This window comes from Perca fluviatilis, chromosome 22 (genome assembly GCF_010015445.1).
Source record: "Perca fluviatilis chromosome 22, GENO_Pfluv_1.0, whole genome shotgun sequence".
Classification (NCBI taxonomy): Eukaryota; Metazoa; Chordata; class Actinopteri; order Perciformes; family Percidae; genus Perca; species Perca fluviatilis.
In genome coordinates this window covers 22126624-22141600 of record NC_053133.1, presented here as the reverse complement: position 1 = coordinate 22141600, position 14977 = coordinate 22126624, and the positions used below count along the sequence as shown (strand labels likewise).

The window sequence follows — 14977 nt, the reverse complement described above, 5'->3', positions numbered from 1 at the left end:
ATATGTACAGTAGCCTATGTCTATTTTATGTCTACTTTTATACTTCTACTCCACAACGTTTCAGAGTAAAATATTGCATTGTAATTCATTTATTTTACAGCAATACATCCAAAACATACGATAATTTATAAGGTTGACACGACTCTCATTTCTGTGCATTAAGTATTTAGCTAGAGGCAGGAGGTGATTAGCGTAGCTTAGCTTAAAAACAGTAAGTAGGTGGAAAGAACTAGCCTGGCGCTGTCTAAAGTTCAGAAATCCGCCAACCAGCATCTTTAAAACTTACTTATTACCAAGCTGTATCTCATTAGTGTATTATGTATATATTAGTAAGTTCGCCATATCAACTTAAGGTGATAACATGTCAGTGTTTGGTTCACAACTTGTTTCTACGTCTTGGTCGGTGCTAAGCACCGGAGAAAAGCTGTGGTGCCGCTGCAAAATAGGCTCGGGAAGGAACTTGTTTTGGTGGAACATGTGTACGTTTAAAAGTTGTTTTAGTCGTGCAACAGAAAACTCAGATTGGACAGATAGTCTAGCTAGCTGTCTGGATTTACCCTGCAGAGATCTGAGAAAAGGTTAACCATAGTCCTCATAAATCCACTGGAGGTTAAAATGCCAACACAAAGGAAGCCCAACGGATATCCGACCTAAATGAGCGAGCAATCCCAGAAGTGGAACGTCAAGGATATAGACTACAGTTTTAATCACCAAAAAGTATATTAAATATCCATCTTACCCAGCTCCAGTATTGAAATTCTGCTTATATGTTAACGAATCATTATACAGTAAATAATAAATAATTTAATAACATAATATAACACTCTAAAAGGTCAACCCCAACCGGTCAAGGCAGATGGGTGCCCACCAGGAGCCAGGTTCTGTCCGAGGTTCCTGCCTGTTAAAAGGAAGCTTTTCCTCGCTGCTGTCGCACCAAATGCATGTTCTTAGGGGAATTGTTGGGCCTCAGACTGGGTGGTCTAGACCTACTCTATCTGTAAAGTGTTCTGAGATAACATCTGTTATGATTTGACACTATAAATAAAATTGAATTGAAAGGGGCTATTCTGTATAAGTATTATCTTGCTGCTCATACCTCCAGACTTGTACATCGGCTAATTCAGACTGCAATTTACACACTTTTATTTCTACATTGTTGTATTGCTATTTCTACTTAAGTAAGGCGCCTGAGCACTTTTTATTCTCACAGTGTGTGTGTTAATGACTGTTAATGGCGGCTGGTACTAATAGACGTGAAGCTGATTAAAACAATGTTGGCTCTCACAGGCAAAGTGCTACTATAGCTGAGAGAGGCAGAGAAGCAGAAGGGGGAATGAACACTGTGTAGCAAAAGTTCACTGATAATCAGCATCGCTTATCACTGGCAGTGAGGGAGAGCGTGAATGCCCTGAATACTGATGAGTCAAATTGTGAGCGACATCAGTGAGCGCACACACATCCACGCAAACAGAGACAGAAACTAAAATTGTGCGTTACAGTTATTAATATATACATGCAGCATAATGTCTGCTTCACAAGATTCACTCTCTTACTGCAGTGGTTCCCCACCCTTTTTTTGTCAAATAACCCACCCCCCCCCAGCCCTGTCAGATGAACTCAATACTCGCACTGCATCAACATTTCCATTTATTTCACCCATTTATCCATTACTTTCAGCCATTTATCAATTCGGTTTAGCTAACACTGTCAACTGTTTATTGATCACTTTAAGCTAACCATTTATCAATAACTTTTAGCTAACTATTTTCATTTTTTTTTATTAATGTTAACTTTTTAACATGGATTGGATTCGCCCCTCACGACATTGCGGGGGCGTTCCTAGATTTGATGCTGGTCTGAACTGATCATCTGCCCAAATGATCATGTAATATAAGGGGGTTTACAGATGCGGGGCCCTATCTTGCACCTGGCGCAGCGCGGCGCAAAGCCTGACGCAAAGCCCAACGCAAAGCCCGAAGCAAAGCCCGAAGCAAAGCCCGACGCAAAGCCCGACGCAAGTGTCTTCGCTAATTTAGGACTGACGCAGTTGTCAGTTTCCCATCCAGCACCCACATCATTTAAGTAGCAAATGCACCTGTGCCCATGGGCTTGCTGGGCTTACAGAGAGGTGTGTTCAGGTGAATTCTTGGCGTGTTGCTCTCTTGAGGCAGCGGGAAGTCATCGTGCCATTGACCAACAAAAACCTGGTCTAAAGTCACTAGTGCAGCATTTCATTGTTATTTTAACAGGAAATTAGTAAAATGCGCCTAGGCTTATGCACAGCGCGCACACACTATGCTTGTTACACACAGGGAACCGCAGTAGCACACAAACATGCAAAAGATTACAGATAAAATTAAAACTGCAAGCAGCGTTGAAGGGGCCCTCGCACCTCCTTACACATCGGGGTAACTGGTGGACGCCGTTACTGGCGGACACCGCTCCTTACAACTGTGCATTTGCGCGGCACTCAAACACTGCAAATCATCACCAATGAAAAGGGAACTCTCTGCTGAGTTCAATGATATCTCACTCTAAAAGACTCTATGTCATACAGTTCTTTAGCTGTGAAAGGGGGTGTGGCTACAGCATAGGGGACGGGCAAAACCATCACCAATCAAAAAGGAGCTCTCTGCTGAGTTCAATGATACCTCACACAAGCCATAAAAAGCGGCTCAGTATCACATGTAGACCACACATTATAAGTTTCATGTAAATCGGACGATGTTGGTATATAAGGCTGATTTCCTGTTGCAAGCGGGGGGCACTATGACCAAAAGTCAATATTGGCCTGTATATGTCCTCAGGCCTGGACCCTTGTCAATTGTGAGAAATTTAGGCCAGATTGAACAACGTATACTCAAGTTACAACAACTTCTTCGTTCATCGATAAATGCTCAAAATGGCCACACGCCCACACTGTTAGATGAAAAGTTTTGCTTTCAATAACTTTTCATCGTTTACGTCTTTAGATGACACTGACCAAATTTGAAGTTGATCGGATTAAATCTCTCAGAATAGTTTGTTAAAGTATAGCACCTGTAGTTTTGGGCCTACTTCCTGTTGCCACTAGGGGGCGCTATGACTTTGAGCCCATTTTGGCCACGCACAAAATGGCTGCCCCGCCACGGCCATGCCCTATAACGAAAAGTTTTTCTTTTAATAATTTTTCATCTCTAACGTCTTGTTGTATGTGGAAATGGTGGACTTCCTGTTGTGTTAAGGGTATGGCTCCAATGAGTTTTTTTGTACGTCTTGACATGCTACATATGTGTACCAAGTTTCGTTAGTCTACATTAAACGTACTGCAGGTAGGGGGCGCTAGCAAGCCATTTTTGTGCGCCTATTCCCGAAACCCTTAAAATATGTACATTTTCACCAGGCTTGATGCGACCACCAATTGTGGTGAGTTTTTGAGTATGTTAAGCCCCTCAAAAAGCCGATTCATTTGCCAGGAAAATAATTCCTTCAGTTTCAATAGGGCCTTCACCGCTGTCGGCGCTCGGGCCCCAAAAATCTGTCATTATGTCGTGGTCTCCCACGTTTTTAAAATCAGTTAAGATTTGAAAATCCTCTAGTGTGCACCAGGCATTAGCAAACAATTTCAACTGTTTATCCATTAATTTCAGATAACTATTCAACTTCTCTCCTCGCTTTCTGACGCTTGTTTAGGTGTTACAGCTGACTCAATATGTTTTTTGTTTTTTTTTGTTATCATTTTTTTTTTATTACTGCAGAAGTACCACCTGGAGAACAAAGTTGGGGATCACGATTCTACTGTATATTCAGTAGAAATGCCAAAAAGTACCTGCTCCCGTTTTTTCTATAAATTGACAATCTCAAGCTCAGTGTAAATGTCTGTGTGGGTTTGTTGTGTAATGGTGTAATCTATACAATCATGCACTCACATCTGTGTATGTACAGTATATGTGCGCATGTGTTTGACTGGTACAGAAAAGGTGTGATTCATAGATGACTCACACACTTAACTCCTACAGAGGCACACTTTTCACAACAGCAGGCGAGCCAAACTCCCACAAACACCCTCTCTCTCTCGTTCTCTGTCTCACGAGCACACACACACACACACACACACACACACACACACACACACACACACACACACACACACACACACACACACACACACACACACACACACACACACGTCTAATAAAACTAGATTTTCCGGTGACTTGGGATGTTCAAGAGTCCTCTAAAGGATCTGGCCCTCCCTGTCAGGTTATGTGTCATCTGTTCCAGGCACTCTGAAGCTTCAATAACAATAAAAAGGTAGATGAGCGTTCAGTGTGTTCCTGGGATTTGTAAATGCACAAGGTTAGAAGCATGTAGGCTATCAGAAGTAACTGTATGGCCGGAGGGTTGTCAGCTTAAATCCCAGTGTCGATTGGGGTGATTTTGCATGGGGGAAAATAAACCAAACAAATTCTAAGTTTTTTTGTGCTTTTGTCTTAATTTCCTTGCTTAGTGTAAATGCTGTTGTTTACTGTAAGTAATTGTTTACTTTTCTCGTTGACCTCAACTACAAGGCCATCTGTCACGTCTTATTCCAATGCCTAATTTAATTAGGCAAGCTAAAAACAAAAAAAGCACTGGCTTCATGCATGATAAGTCAGCAGGAGGCAATCGAGGCAAAACTAATGCTCCAGGCAATGCTAAATCAAAAAAAAGTGTTCACTTAGACTTAGATTTTCTCCTTGGAAATTTGTATTAGTCGATAAACAGAACACCAATATGTGTCAAGCAGGATTATGGTGCCTGTAAATGTCTGTTCCCATCTGTTATTTGCAACTGGAAAAATGTCCATTACATTTTTTTACTTTCTCCGGGTGACTTTGAATGTTTTGAGCTAAATTGTTTTAAAACAAAACCCTGTAAAAAGTAATAGTATAGCTCCATACATGCTAAAATGCTAAAAGATGGAGGCTAAAGCGAACAGGTCCCTCCCAGGCAAAACATCCTAACCAGCTCATGATCCATGTAGACGAAATGGAAATAAAGAAACAACATTTAACAGTATAATTGCATAGATTTGTCTCCAATATGAAAGGCTTTTTCTTACATTTACATGATGGATGGATGGATGGTGAGTCCAGAAGGATCTCAACAGCCTGGGGATGGGTTCAAAAGTTTGATGGCCTCTGGTAGGAATGATTTCCAAACCCAGAGCTCTGAGTGACCAGAGTTTAAACAAAATTCCCCCTACGCACCATTTGTTTGCTCAGTACACACAAATGAAACACACACATATGACTTCTCTAATGCAAACTGGCGAATATTTTAAGGGTAATCTAAATCCTCATCAGCATGTCTCACCTTGAAAAGAAAAAGTCTAAAAAGATCAAGGCCACAAGCCTAAACACTACTGATCCTGAGCCTGTGACTATCACTCTGGCAGCTTTCTCTTGTCATCAAAATGTGCTCACATGCTGTCGCGGCAATTTCAATGCTGATTTTCGAGTCTGGCGATCAAATTCATGCAAGGGAAATGAGATAAAATTTGCACATTTCCACAGGCGGTATGGCAAAAATCCTTTGGCATTCTTAGCAAATTCTCATATTACTATTGAAGTGCACCACTCCCATATTGTTTTAGGCTCAGACGTGCCAATGCAACACTGTCGCCAAATCAACAATGTGCAGACCTTTTGGCCCCAAACGCCAGTGTTACTCTACACACACATGCAGAAATATAGTATATCATGTTTCCCTCTGTCGCCACAGACACACCCAAGAGAGCCAGCATGAACCGAATACCAAACTACTCTAAAGCATGCCACGTGTGTTTTGTGTGTGTGTGTGTGTGTGTGTGTGTGTGTGTGTGTGTGTGTGTGTGTGTGGCGCGCAAATGTCCGAGTACCCGGTTGGAGCCTTCTGTTCAGTGTGTGTGTGTGTGTGTGTGTGCGCGCGTGTGTGTGTGTGTGTGTTGGTGTGTGCGTGTGTGTGTCAGCTGTTCTGCACAGACGGTCTGAGACGAACAACTCACCATCCACCCACTCCCTGACTACATACACACACACACACACACACACACACACACACACACAGGGGTACACCAAAACACATGCCATATGCACATGACCAACCAATAACCCATCAAATGATGAGGCTCTGAGAAACTGACAAAGAACATCATGTAAATAAATCTTTAAAAAGTATTGGAGCATTTGAGTCAATAAAATCCCTGACCTGCTTTTTATGCAATAAACAGACATGATGAATAACAATTCTTTCTAATATTAGTTGTTATTAGTCATTTTTCTCAGTTCATGTGGAGGGTGGGACTTTGGACCAGGCTGTGTTTTGTGATGATACATGTTGGCGCTGCGTTCCGATATGTGAAAAATGTCACTAATTGACCTGATTAGGGCGCTGTTAAAGATCAAAGGGGCAAATTAAAAGGTAAAAAAAGTGTGTCATACAGTAGGCAACATGTTGGACTTCACTGGTCCAGTTCTTTTTATCAACTTCTGTGGGAAGATTTATTCTGGTGCAGTGTTTACAAAATTACACCGACTGGCCTAATGGGGCGCTATAGTTAAAGGGGTGATAGAATTATTATATAGGGTATTTCATAATGTTCCTTATGATCTCCTAATGGGGTATGTAACATTGGTTGAGCTGAAAATGGCCTGGTTGATATTTTATTGGCCCTTATGCATCCCTGTGTTTTGGCCCTATTTGTAACAAGAGCTTTTCTTCCAAATATGGTATGGTCATGAATATTTAGATGAGCTGCGCAGACATTAGAGACGCGCGCTGATTGGTTGAGCGAATCCCCAATACACATACATTAGAGAAGTGATAGAATCTCATATTCCAGACACTGCAATGTTTCATTACCAAATTCACTTCTGAGACTTTTTTAAGCGAGAAATCAACTATATAAAGCTCAAATATGGGCCGTTTTACAAAAATTGATGGCTAATTGCAAATTTGGTAAGACGTGTCGGACTTTAGGAGCTCCACACAGTCTGACGAGAAAGCGACAGCCAGCTGGGCTCCATACCAAGGACAAAGTCACCCTTTGTGGATACTGCATACGGGGCTCCGCGGCCAGCTGCCGGCATAACTATATCTATAAATAATACATTTACGGTTTGAATTTCGTCACGCCACTTATATAACACCATTCCCCAATGTCTTATAAAGCTAACCGTTGTGTCCGATTTGATTTTAAGGCATTTTTATGAACGCAAGGCGTCTCTATAGGACGAGCAGCTGCTTGCTATATGTCCCATTCATTACAATGGGGAAATACCGCAGCTTGCTCACTTTCGCATAACTAAAGTATATTTACAGTTTGAATTTCGTCACGGCATGAATATTACAGGTTCCTCAAGGTCTTACAAAGCTTAGCTAACACTAGTCCGATTTCGGATTTCAATTGAATGTATTTTTGTGAATGTCAGAGTTAGGAGGAGGCTAGCTAGCGCTCATTGATGGACTCCATCTCACCGCGGCTCTATCAATGAGACTGCGGAAGCAAGAGGCGTTTATTTCCCGATTGTTTGTTTAAAAAAAACAACACACATACCCATTATAAGATTAACTGGAACCTGCGGGCTGCGGTAAAAGATTGCGGGCGTAACAAGCTCGCTGACACTGCGGTCAGGGCGGCAATGTAGCAACCCAGGCAGCACCAACACCGGCACTAAACTCCGACACACAGTCGGGGAAAATTTGCAATAAAGACAATTAGCCATCCATTTTCGTAAAGCGGCCCATATTTGAGCTTTATATGGTTGATTTCTCGCATAAAAAAGTTTCAGAAGTGAATTTTGTAATGGAATAGCAGAGATCTGCGTGACCTAGCTAGATTCAGAAAACTACCTGATCTCAGGTCAGTTGTGTAGCCTATGTAAATGTTGGGGCGTGACTGTTCTCTTAAGGTTCCGGATTTTGAGATGCTTGCGCAAGCAACTCAGCTTTGTTGGGATTCGCCCGTTTTCAGCGGCAGTTTCAAAATATGAGATTTTCATAGTAAAGGGGTGTCAGTGGGACTTTGAGCTTCTATGTATGTCCTATTTACCCACCGAACTGTCGTTATTCAACTATGACAGGGTAAAATCGGTTTTGCATTCTATCACCCCTTTAAGGTTTAAAATTTCAAACTTTAAATTGTCACGGCTGGCCGAGTGCTAAAGCAGGAACCGGATTTCTGGACCCAATATGCAAGACACAACGACGAGCAGGTTCAGGTGTATCATTTAATTAAACAGAAAATCTAGTCTTACGTGTGGATGACGAGCAAGGACACCGAACAAGAGTGGAAATCCAAATAAAGAAAAGATAAATCCAAAGCAACTAGAAGAGTCCAAACAATTTAATAAAAAACAAGCTAAAACACTCGACAACAGACGATGACACGACAAGGACTGAACAGAACAGAGGACATTAAATAAAGGGGCAAACGAGCAGGGAGGGAGCGAACAGGTGAAACGTATTACAAATCCGACTCAAACAGGAAACAAAGGTAAACCAAGACACATGAAATTAAACACTACAAAATAATACAGGAAGTAAACCAAGCAAAACATACAAGATGAGTACAGGGTAACAGAACAAATAACAAGGAAACAGGACTCAATAAAAAGTCAGGGCAAGAGTTAACAAAATAAAACAGGAAACGTGACAACAGAAACCCTCAACCCTTAAGGCCAGACACACCGACCAGATGGCCGACCCTCGGCCAGAAAAGCCAGTTGGACTGATCAGTCTCCCCGAGTTGGTGAAAAAAGTGCCTCGGAACACACCAAAGCGACAAGACGTAATACGTCTCCATAACAGCAGGCGGCGCTAATCTGTATTGTCACCCACAAATGAAAACCGGAAGCTGATTGGACGAACGCGTCACGTGGGTCTGGTTTCTCGGGAAATTCAAAGACAGATTATCATGGCGGCTTGTTCAGAATACGATCTCTTCTACTAAAATAGAAACGTGTCTCTGAAAACATTTTAAGCGAGAAATAGGCCATGCAGTTGCTGAATCTGTCTTCATTTCAGATCAACAAAGGTCAGTTTAAAAGATTTTCGTCAGTTTTGAGAGACTCTAGTCACGCTCATTCCGCTCCCCGTTTCCAGGTTAGCACTCTACCAATCAGATGGGTCATTAGAGTCCGACTGCCGGCAGTGCCCGCCCCGCCGATTATACATGTCAAATCGGCCCAAATGAAGGCTGACGGCCCTTCGCACAAATAATTAACAGACAAATTAAAAGAGCAGGAATTTGTGTTCCATAATCTTATTGTTTATGGTGATGCTGATATTATTTTGAATGTGATCAAAATTCATCATTGTGTATAGTGATATTAACGATATGCTTTTATGACTTATTTACCAAAGAGGAAAACAAAACGCAACAGTTTATGAGAAACAATAAAAACATAATAACAGCATTTAATAATATTTTCCGTATCAGTATCTTTTCACATACATGAATATGTTATTTTTAAGTAAGTATTGACAAATCTGTGTTAATAAAGAACACTTCTCTGAACGTGTCATTTTTTTAATTCTTGGACAACCAATTCAATTCAATTTTCAATTCAATTTTATTTATAATATCAAATCATAACAGAGTTATCTCGAGACACTTTACAGATAGAGTAGGTCTAGACCACACTCTTTAAATTCCAAAACCCCAACAATTCCAGTAATTCCCTCAAGAGCAAGCATTAGCAGTGGCTGTTGCGACAGTGGTGAGGAAAAACTCCCTTTTAGGAAGAAACCTCGGCAGACCCAGACTCTTGATAGGCGGTGTCTGACGGGGCCGGTTGGGGGTGTGATGAACAGTGGCAAATAATAGTCACACTAAAGACAATGGAACAGTGACTTCAAAGGTAGTCGTGGAAGTTCATGTCATAGCAGGGCACATCGTGTCATACTGAGTAGTGCAGTCTCCAATACCGGATCCTGATTACTCTGTGAGTATGAACATCACAGCTAGTTAACTTATTAGTAAATAGGTACCTTCATTCCTGGTTTGTTAATTATAAGTTTACGAACTTGTCACCATTGAAGTCCATTGTAACTGCTCTAAATCCTCCATTCTACAAAAACTACTAACTTTTTATAACCACCTTAGTAGAGAATCAGTGGTTGGATCCTTGAAATTGTGATTTTGGGTGGTGTATAACTTTAATGATACAGTCCCTAATTTTGTTTTAGCACCTTATCATGCCCCCAGATCCCATTCATTTCCTTCAAACTCAAGTGTTAACTGCTTTAAGTTAAAAAATACCAATAGCTGGAAACTGAAGGGGGGAAAAAAGTTATGCATAACCTTCACAAAGTTCCCTTTTTTTGTTTTTGCCAAACTAGACATAGTATATTACTTTTTTAATGGAACTTTTACTTACAGTGTTAGCATCCTAGCTAAAACTAAATTAGGTTAGATAATAAATCTGATTATTGAATTGTTTTTTACTGTGGCAGGTCTCCTTTTGGCAGATGGTTTTTGGGGAGGCCTGGGTGATATTGGCACAGCATGCTGAGCCAAAATTAGTTGTTACCAACATGTTACAAATATGTTGGCAACAACTTGTGTGTTAGAGATAAATGAAAACATAAACAAGCTATGATAGGTGTAAAACATCAAGCCTAAAACTTGTTTGTGAGGAAGAAAATGTCATCTTTGTCCTTGATTGTTAGAAAATGTCATCAAACTGTGTGTACCTAGGTGGGGAAATGCCAGAAATGCAGAGTACATCACATTGTCTACATTGGCCCATTATTCATAGGAATAACGAAGGTGCACTACAGCGAGGATGCTGGAAAGCACAATGTATCAGCAATAGCCATTTCTTTTTAATGCATTTAAAGAGTTTTTCAATGTTCACACAGGCCCCTGGCAACAAACCCAATCAGCCTGCATCTTGAATTATGAATGCCTGTAATCTCTACTCTGATCACTGCAAGGTATCGCAAGTACTCTTGTAAACAAAACTCAATTACATTTTCAGATAAATACTCATTTAGGTCTTTAATTTATATGTTTTTCTTCTTCTTTTGCTTCTTATTCCCAAATCTAGCAGCATGGTGGCCCAATGGTTAGCACAGTGGCCTCACAGCAACAAGATTCTGGGATTGAATCCAGGTCATTCCAAGCCTTTCTGAGTGGTGTTTGTCAGTGCCCTTGATCAAGGCACTGGTCCCTGTGTGCTGTAAATGGCTGCCCACTGCTCCCTTGAGGGATGGGTTAAATGCAGAGAATGAATTTCGTATATGTGACAACGAAGTACCTTTATCTCAGTTTGACAGCACTTAAGATTACATGAATTTAAATCATTAAGACTATTGTCTTGTTGTAAAAAGATGAGAGAATTGAGCTCAATCCTGCTTTCTTAGTCCTTGCATGTTAAAAATCTGGCTGGCCAGAGGGGTGGCACCCTGGTGCCCTTGTACCAGAGTAAGAAGGTGGTAGTTAGCTGGCTTGTTAGTATCAAAACCTCTGTATGAGGTGACCGGTCACATTTCTTGTTTTAAAGTAAATCAAACAGCTACAAAGAGATGCATAATGGTCACAAAGAGATGTAAAACTCTGCAAAGAGATGTGATATGACCACAAAGTGCAAAACAATTACAAAGAGACAAAAATCAACGAGACAGCAAACAACCACAAACACACACTAGAGACCATCGTGTGGTGGGATCTCACCAGCCGCAACGCCAAACCAGGCCAGGGGTGTATGGTACCCTTGCTCGGACCACACCCATTTTCCAACTCAGCCTTTATTTTTATCTCAACTACACACCTGTAAGGTTTTGTGACTCGCAGTTACATAATCTGACATATCAACATATAAACACCTGGCAAAGTACTCAAAAGCGGCTCAGTGGTAGTTCCTGCTATAGCAGGTGTTTACAGGACCACATTTTGCCATGATGACAGTGTCATCATGACACACACACACTCTCACATGCATATGCATACGCATGCGCACAGGCACACACACACTCACACCCACACGCACACACATGCACACGCACACACACACACAGACTCACAAGGTGAAATTACAGTAATTCCAGCGTTGCTGTCACAGCAACAAAAGACTTACAATGCAGCCATATCACAAAGAGACATACAATGACCACAAAACAGCCAGAAAGAGATGCAAAATTACTTCATAGAGACATAAAATGACTGCTGTGTTTTGTGTCTCTTTCAGTTTGGGGGTATTTCTCCTACATAGGAGGGGTGGGTTTTTTTTATGTGCCTGTGTCCAGGGGCTGTCTCATGTCCATTATTACAAATAGCAACTATTAATTGAGATGATTTCATACAAGAAGATTTAAATTTATTTATTTGGCATTCATTTATTACACTGAATAAACCATGTAACTATTTATAATGCCAGCCTCCAGTTTTTGATTGCTAAGGACCCACCCCCTTCTTTGAGTCTAGCCCCCCAAGCCCCCATTCAAAAGTTCTTAAACCTGCCCCTGCTGTCAGCAGTGAAGTTTGGCTGGTTTCCCTCCTGTCACTCAAACATTACATCATCACCCACTGATCATCAGGTGCCAGGATGATGTATGGGCGCACGCGCGCGCGCGCGCGCACACACTCACACACACACACACACACACACACCTCCCATGCAGCATAACATATTGCCAGCCTCTGTCTCCCCTGCATTACTGTTCATCAGTCATGATCACTCAGATTTTGTGTGTGTGTGTGTGTGTGTGTGTGTGTGTGTGTGTGTGTGTGTGTGTGTGTGTGTGTGTGTGTGTGTGTGTGTGTGTGTGCGTGTGTGTGTGTGTGCGTGCGTTTGTGTGTGTGTTTCTATAGTCTACCTTTCATCCAGTCCACCACCTGGCTCGTGCTCCATTTACTAACCGGCTCCATCACCAGCGCCATCGAGGAAACTTTGCGCCGACTCTCCGTTGCGCGCAAGAGGTGTTGTTAACCCAAAACAAAGCTCTGTCAGCAGGGCACAGCTCCCCTCCAGCACTCCCTTCCTCCCCTCCCTCCGCAGCCAGGTGACTTATTTTTCACACTATCCCGGTTCGGTCCTCCCACCCCTTGCTCAGCGCGGTGTCGTGTCCCGTTAACGCAGCGCAGCCCTTAGTGCGGGACAGCCCGGACGTGTGTGCAGCGGAATCCGGTACATTCCTCTGCTCGATCTGGTCTGACATATGTCCCTTTCCCTCTCTTCCCTCTTTTCTTTCCAGTGCGCCAGTCCGGTCCTCCTGGTGTAGCCTATGTGTGTGAGTGAGTGTGTGTGACAAAGATAGAGAGGAGTGTGTGTAGGTTTGTGCGCAGCCGGTCCGTTACCGACAGCAGCAGAGTAGGATAGATAAGTCACACCGGACACAACACCCGACAGCATCTCTCTCTCTCTCTCTCTCTCTCTCTCTCTCTGTACCTCTCCAGATATGATTAAACCGTGCACGCGCCTCGTGGGTGGCTCCGCGCGCACATATCAGTGTATTTCCCTCTGGAGCGATGGAATCATGCAGATATGATGGAAAAAATATTCTCAGAAGATCTTTAATCAGGCTGTATAAGTGTGTGTGTGTGTGTGTGTGTGTGTGTGTGTGTGTGTGTGTGTGTGTGTGTGTGTGTGTGGGGGGAATTAAGAATTCATTGGCCAACCTCTCCATCTCCACAGATTTCTGTGTACCCTCAAACCATTTCTTTCTTTCTTTCTTTCTTTCTTTCTTTCTTTCTTTCTTTCTTACAGATAGATGCAGATAGTTTGCCTGTTTTCACACAATTCAACCTTCTCCTTAAAACTTACAATAATAAAATAGGATGTTTTTTTGGCCAGTTGGGGGCAATGCTGTACCTTGAAAAGAGTCCAGACATCAATAGTCCCCAGACGTGAAGCGTTAACTTTAGTGATCCTCTCATTTCCTTCTAATAATAATAATAATAATAATAACAATAATAATAATACATTCACAGACGCTTTATAATTTAGGTTACATAGATACAACAAACAGACAAGGTACATAGACAGGTTATATAACACACAAAAGAAAAGAAAACACATAGGTGCATGGACAAGCAGAGGCAGGCAAGAGAGGTGGGCAATGAAAAGGAGGGAAAAACTGGGAAAGTCTGTCAACAGGAAAAGTCATGTTTGAAGAGGTGAGTTTTGAGGGCCTGTTTGAAGGATGGTAGGGTGCTTGACTGTTTGATGTGGTCGGGGAGGGCGTTCCAGAGGGTGGGTGCAGCGGCTGAGAAGGCGCTGTCTCCACCAGGTCCGGAGCTTAGTCCTGATCTGATGGTCTTGAGTGTGTTAGCATCGACGGACCTGAGGAGGCGGGCGGCAGTGTGGCGGGTGAGGACGCCGGAGAGGTATGGAGGGGCAAGGTTATTAAGTGCTTTGTATGTGAGGAGAAGTATTTTGAAGTTGATCCTCTATTTGACTGGGAGCCAGTGGAGGTTGTGGAGGACAGGGGGGGTGTGGTCTCAGCGGCAGGTGGAGGTGGGAAGGCGGGCAAGCTAGCGCCATCTTAAAGCCAAAAATGTAATTTGTCTAGTACTTTAAAAGTTGACCACTGAAAATGACAGCCTCACAAAGCAACTAGTGTGGCTGTAGACTCATAGATTATGTTGGGAACATTTTGTCTTTATTTGAAAGAGTAAGCAAACAACGTGGGTAGCATGCATAAAGAAGTCTCCAGCTGGATTTGTACCGGAGACGTTGCAGTTATGGCATGTATAGGAGACCTCTAGTCTACCAAGATGCCATCATTTGCATTTTTTATATTTTTGCCGTCAGTGCACTGCAGCTGTTTATGTGTAATATTGTGAGTTCTTTTTTTTCTTCTTTCGGCACATTTTGTTCCAATGAATAAAGTGGGAGACTTTCATGTCCCTCTGAGCCGTAGAAGTGCTCCAACTGTGAGTCACGTAACATTGTCTACAGAGAAAATATCTCTCTCATCTCTCCTGTGTCTCAAGACAAGTTACATAAGAAAAAGAAATCTGACGGTCGAT

General features: G+C 42.2%; 1 protein-coding gene across 3 annotated transcripts in view; it reads right to left on the bottom strand.

Annotated features, from left to right (window-relative positions):
• cnksr2a (connector enhancer of kinase suppressor of Ras 2a) overlaps positions 1-13352 on the bottom strand; it is a 63447-nt gene extending 50095 nt beyond the window's left edge. For all 3 annotated transcript variants that reach the window (XM_039790886.1, XM_039790887.1, XM_039790888.1), the window contains exon 1: positions 12823-13352. In XM_039790886.1, the coding sequence (XP_039646820.1) occupies positions 12823-12886 (64 nt within the window). In that variant the 5' untranslated portion in view covers positions 12887-13352. The remainder of the gene's footprint in view (positions 1-12822) is intronic.
• Between the last annotated feature and the right edge of the window lie 1625 nt (positions 13353-14977).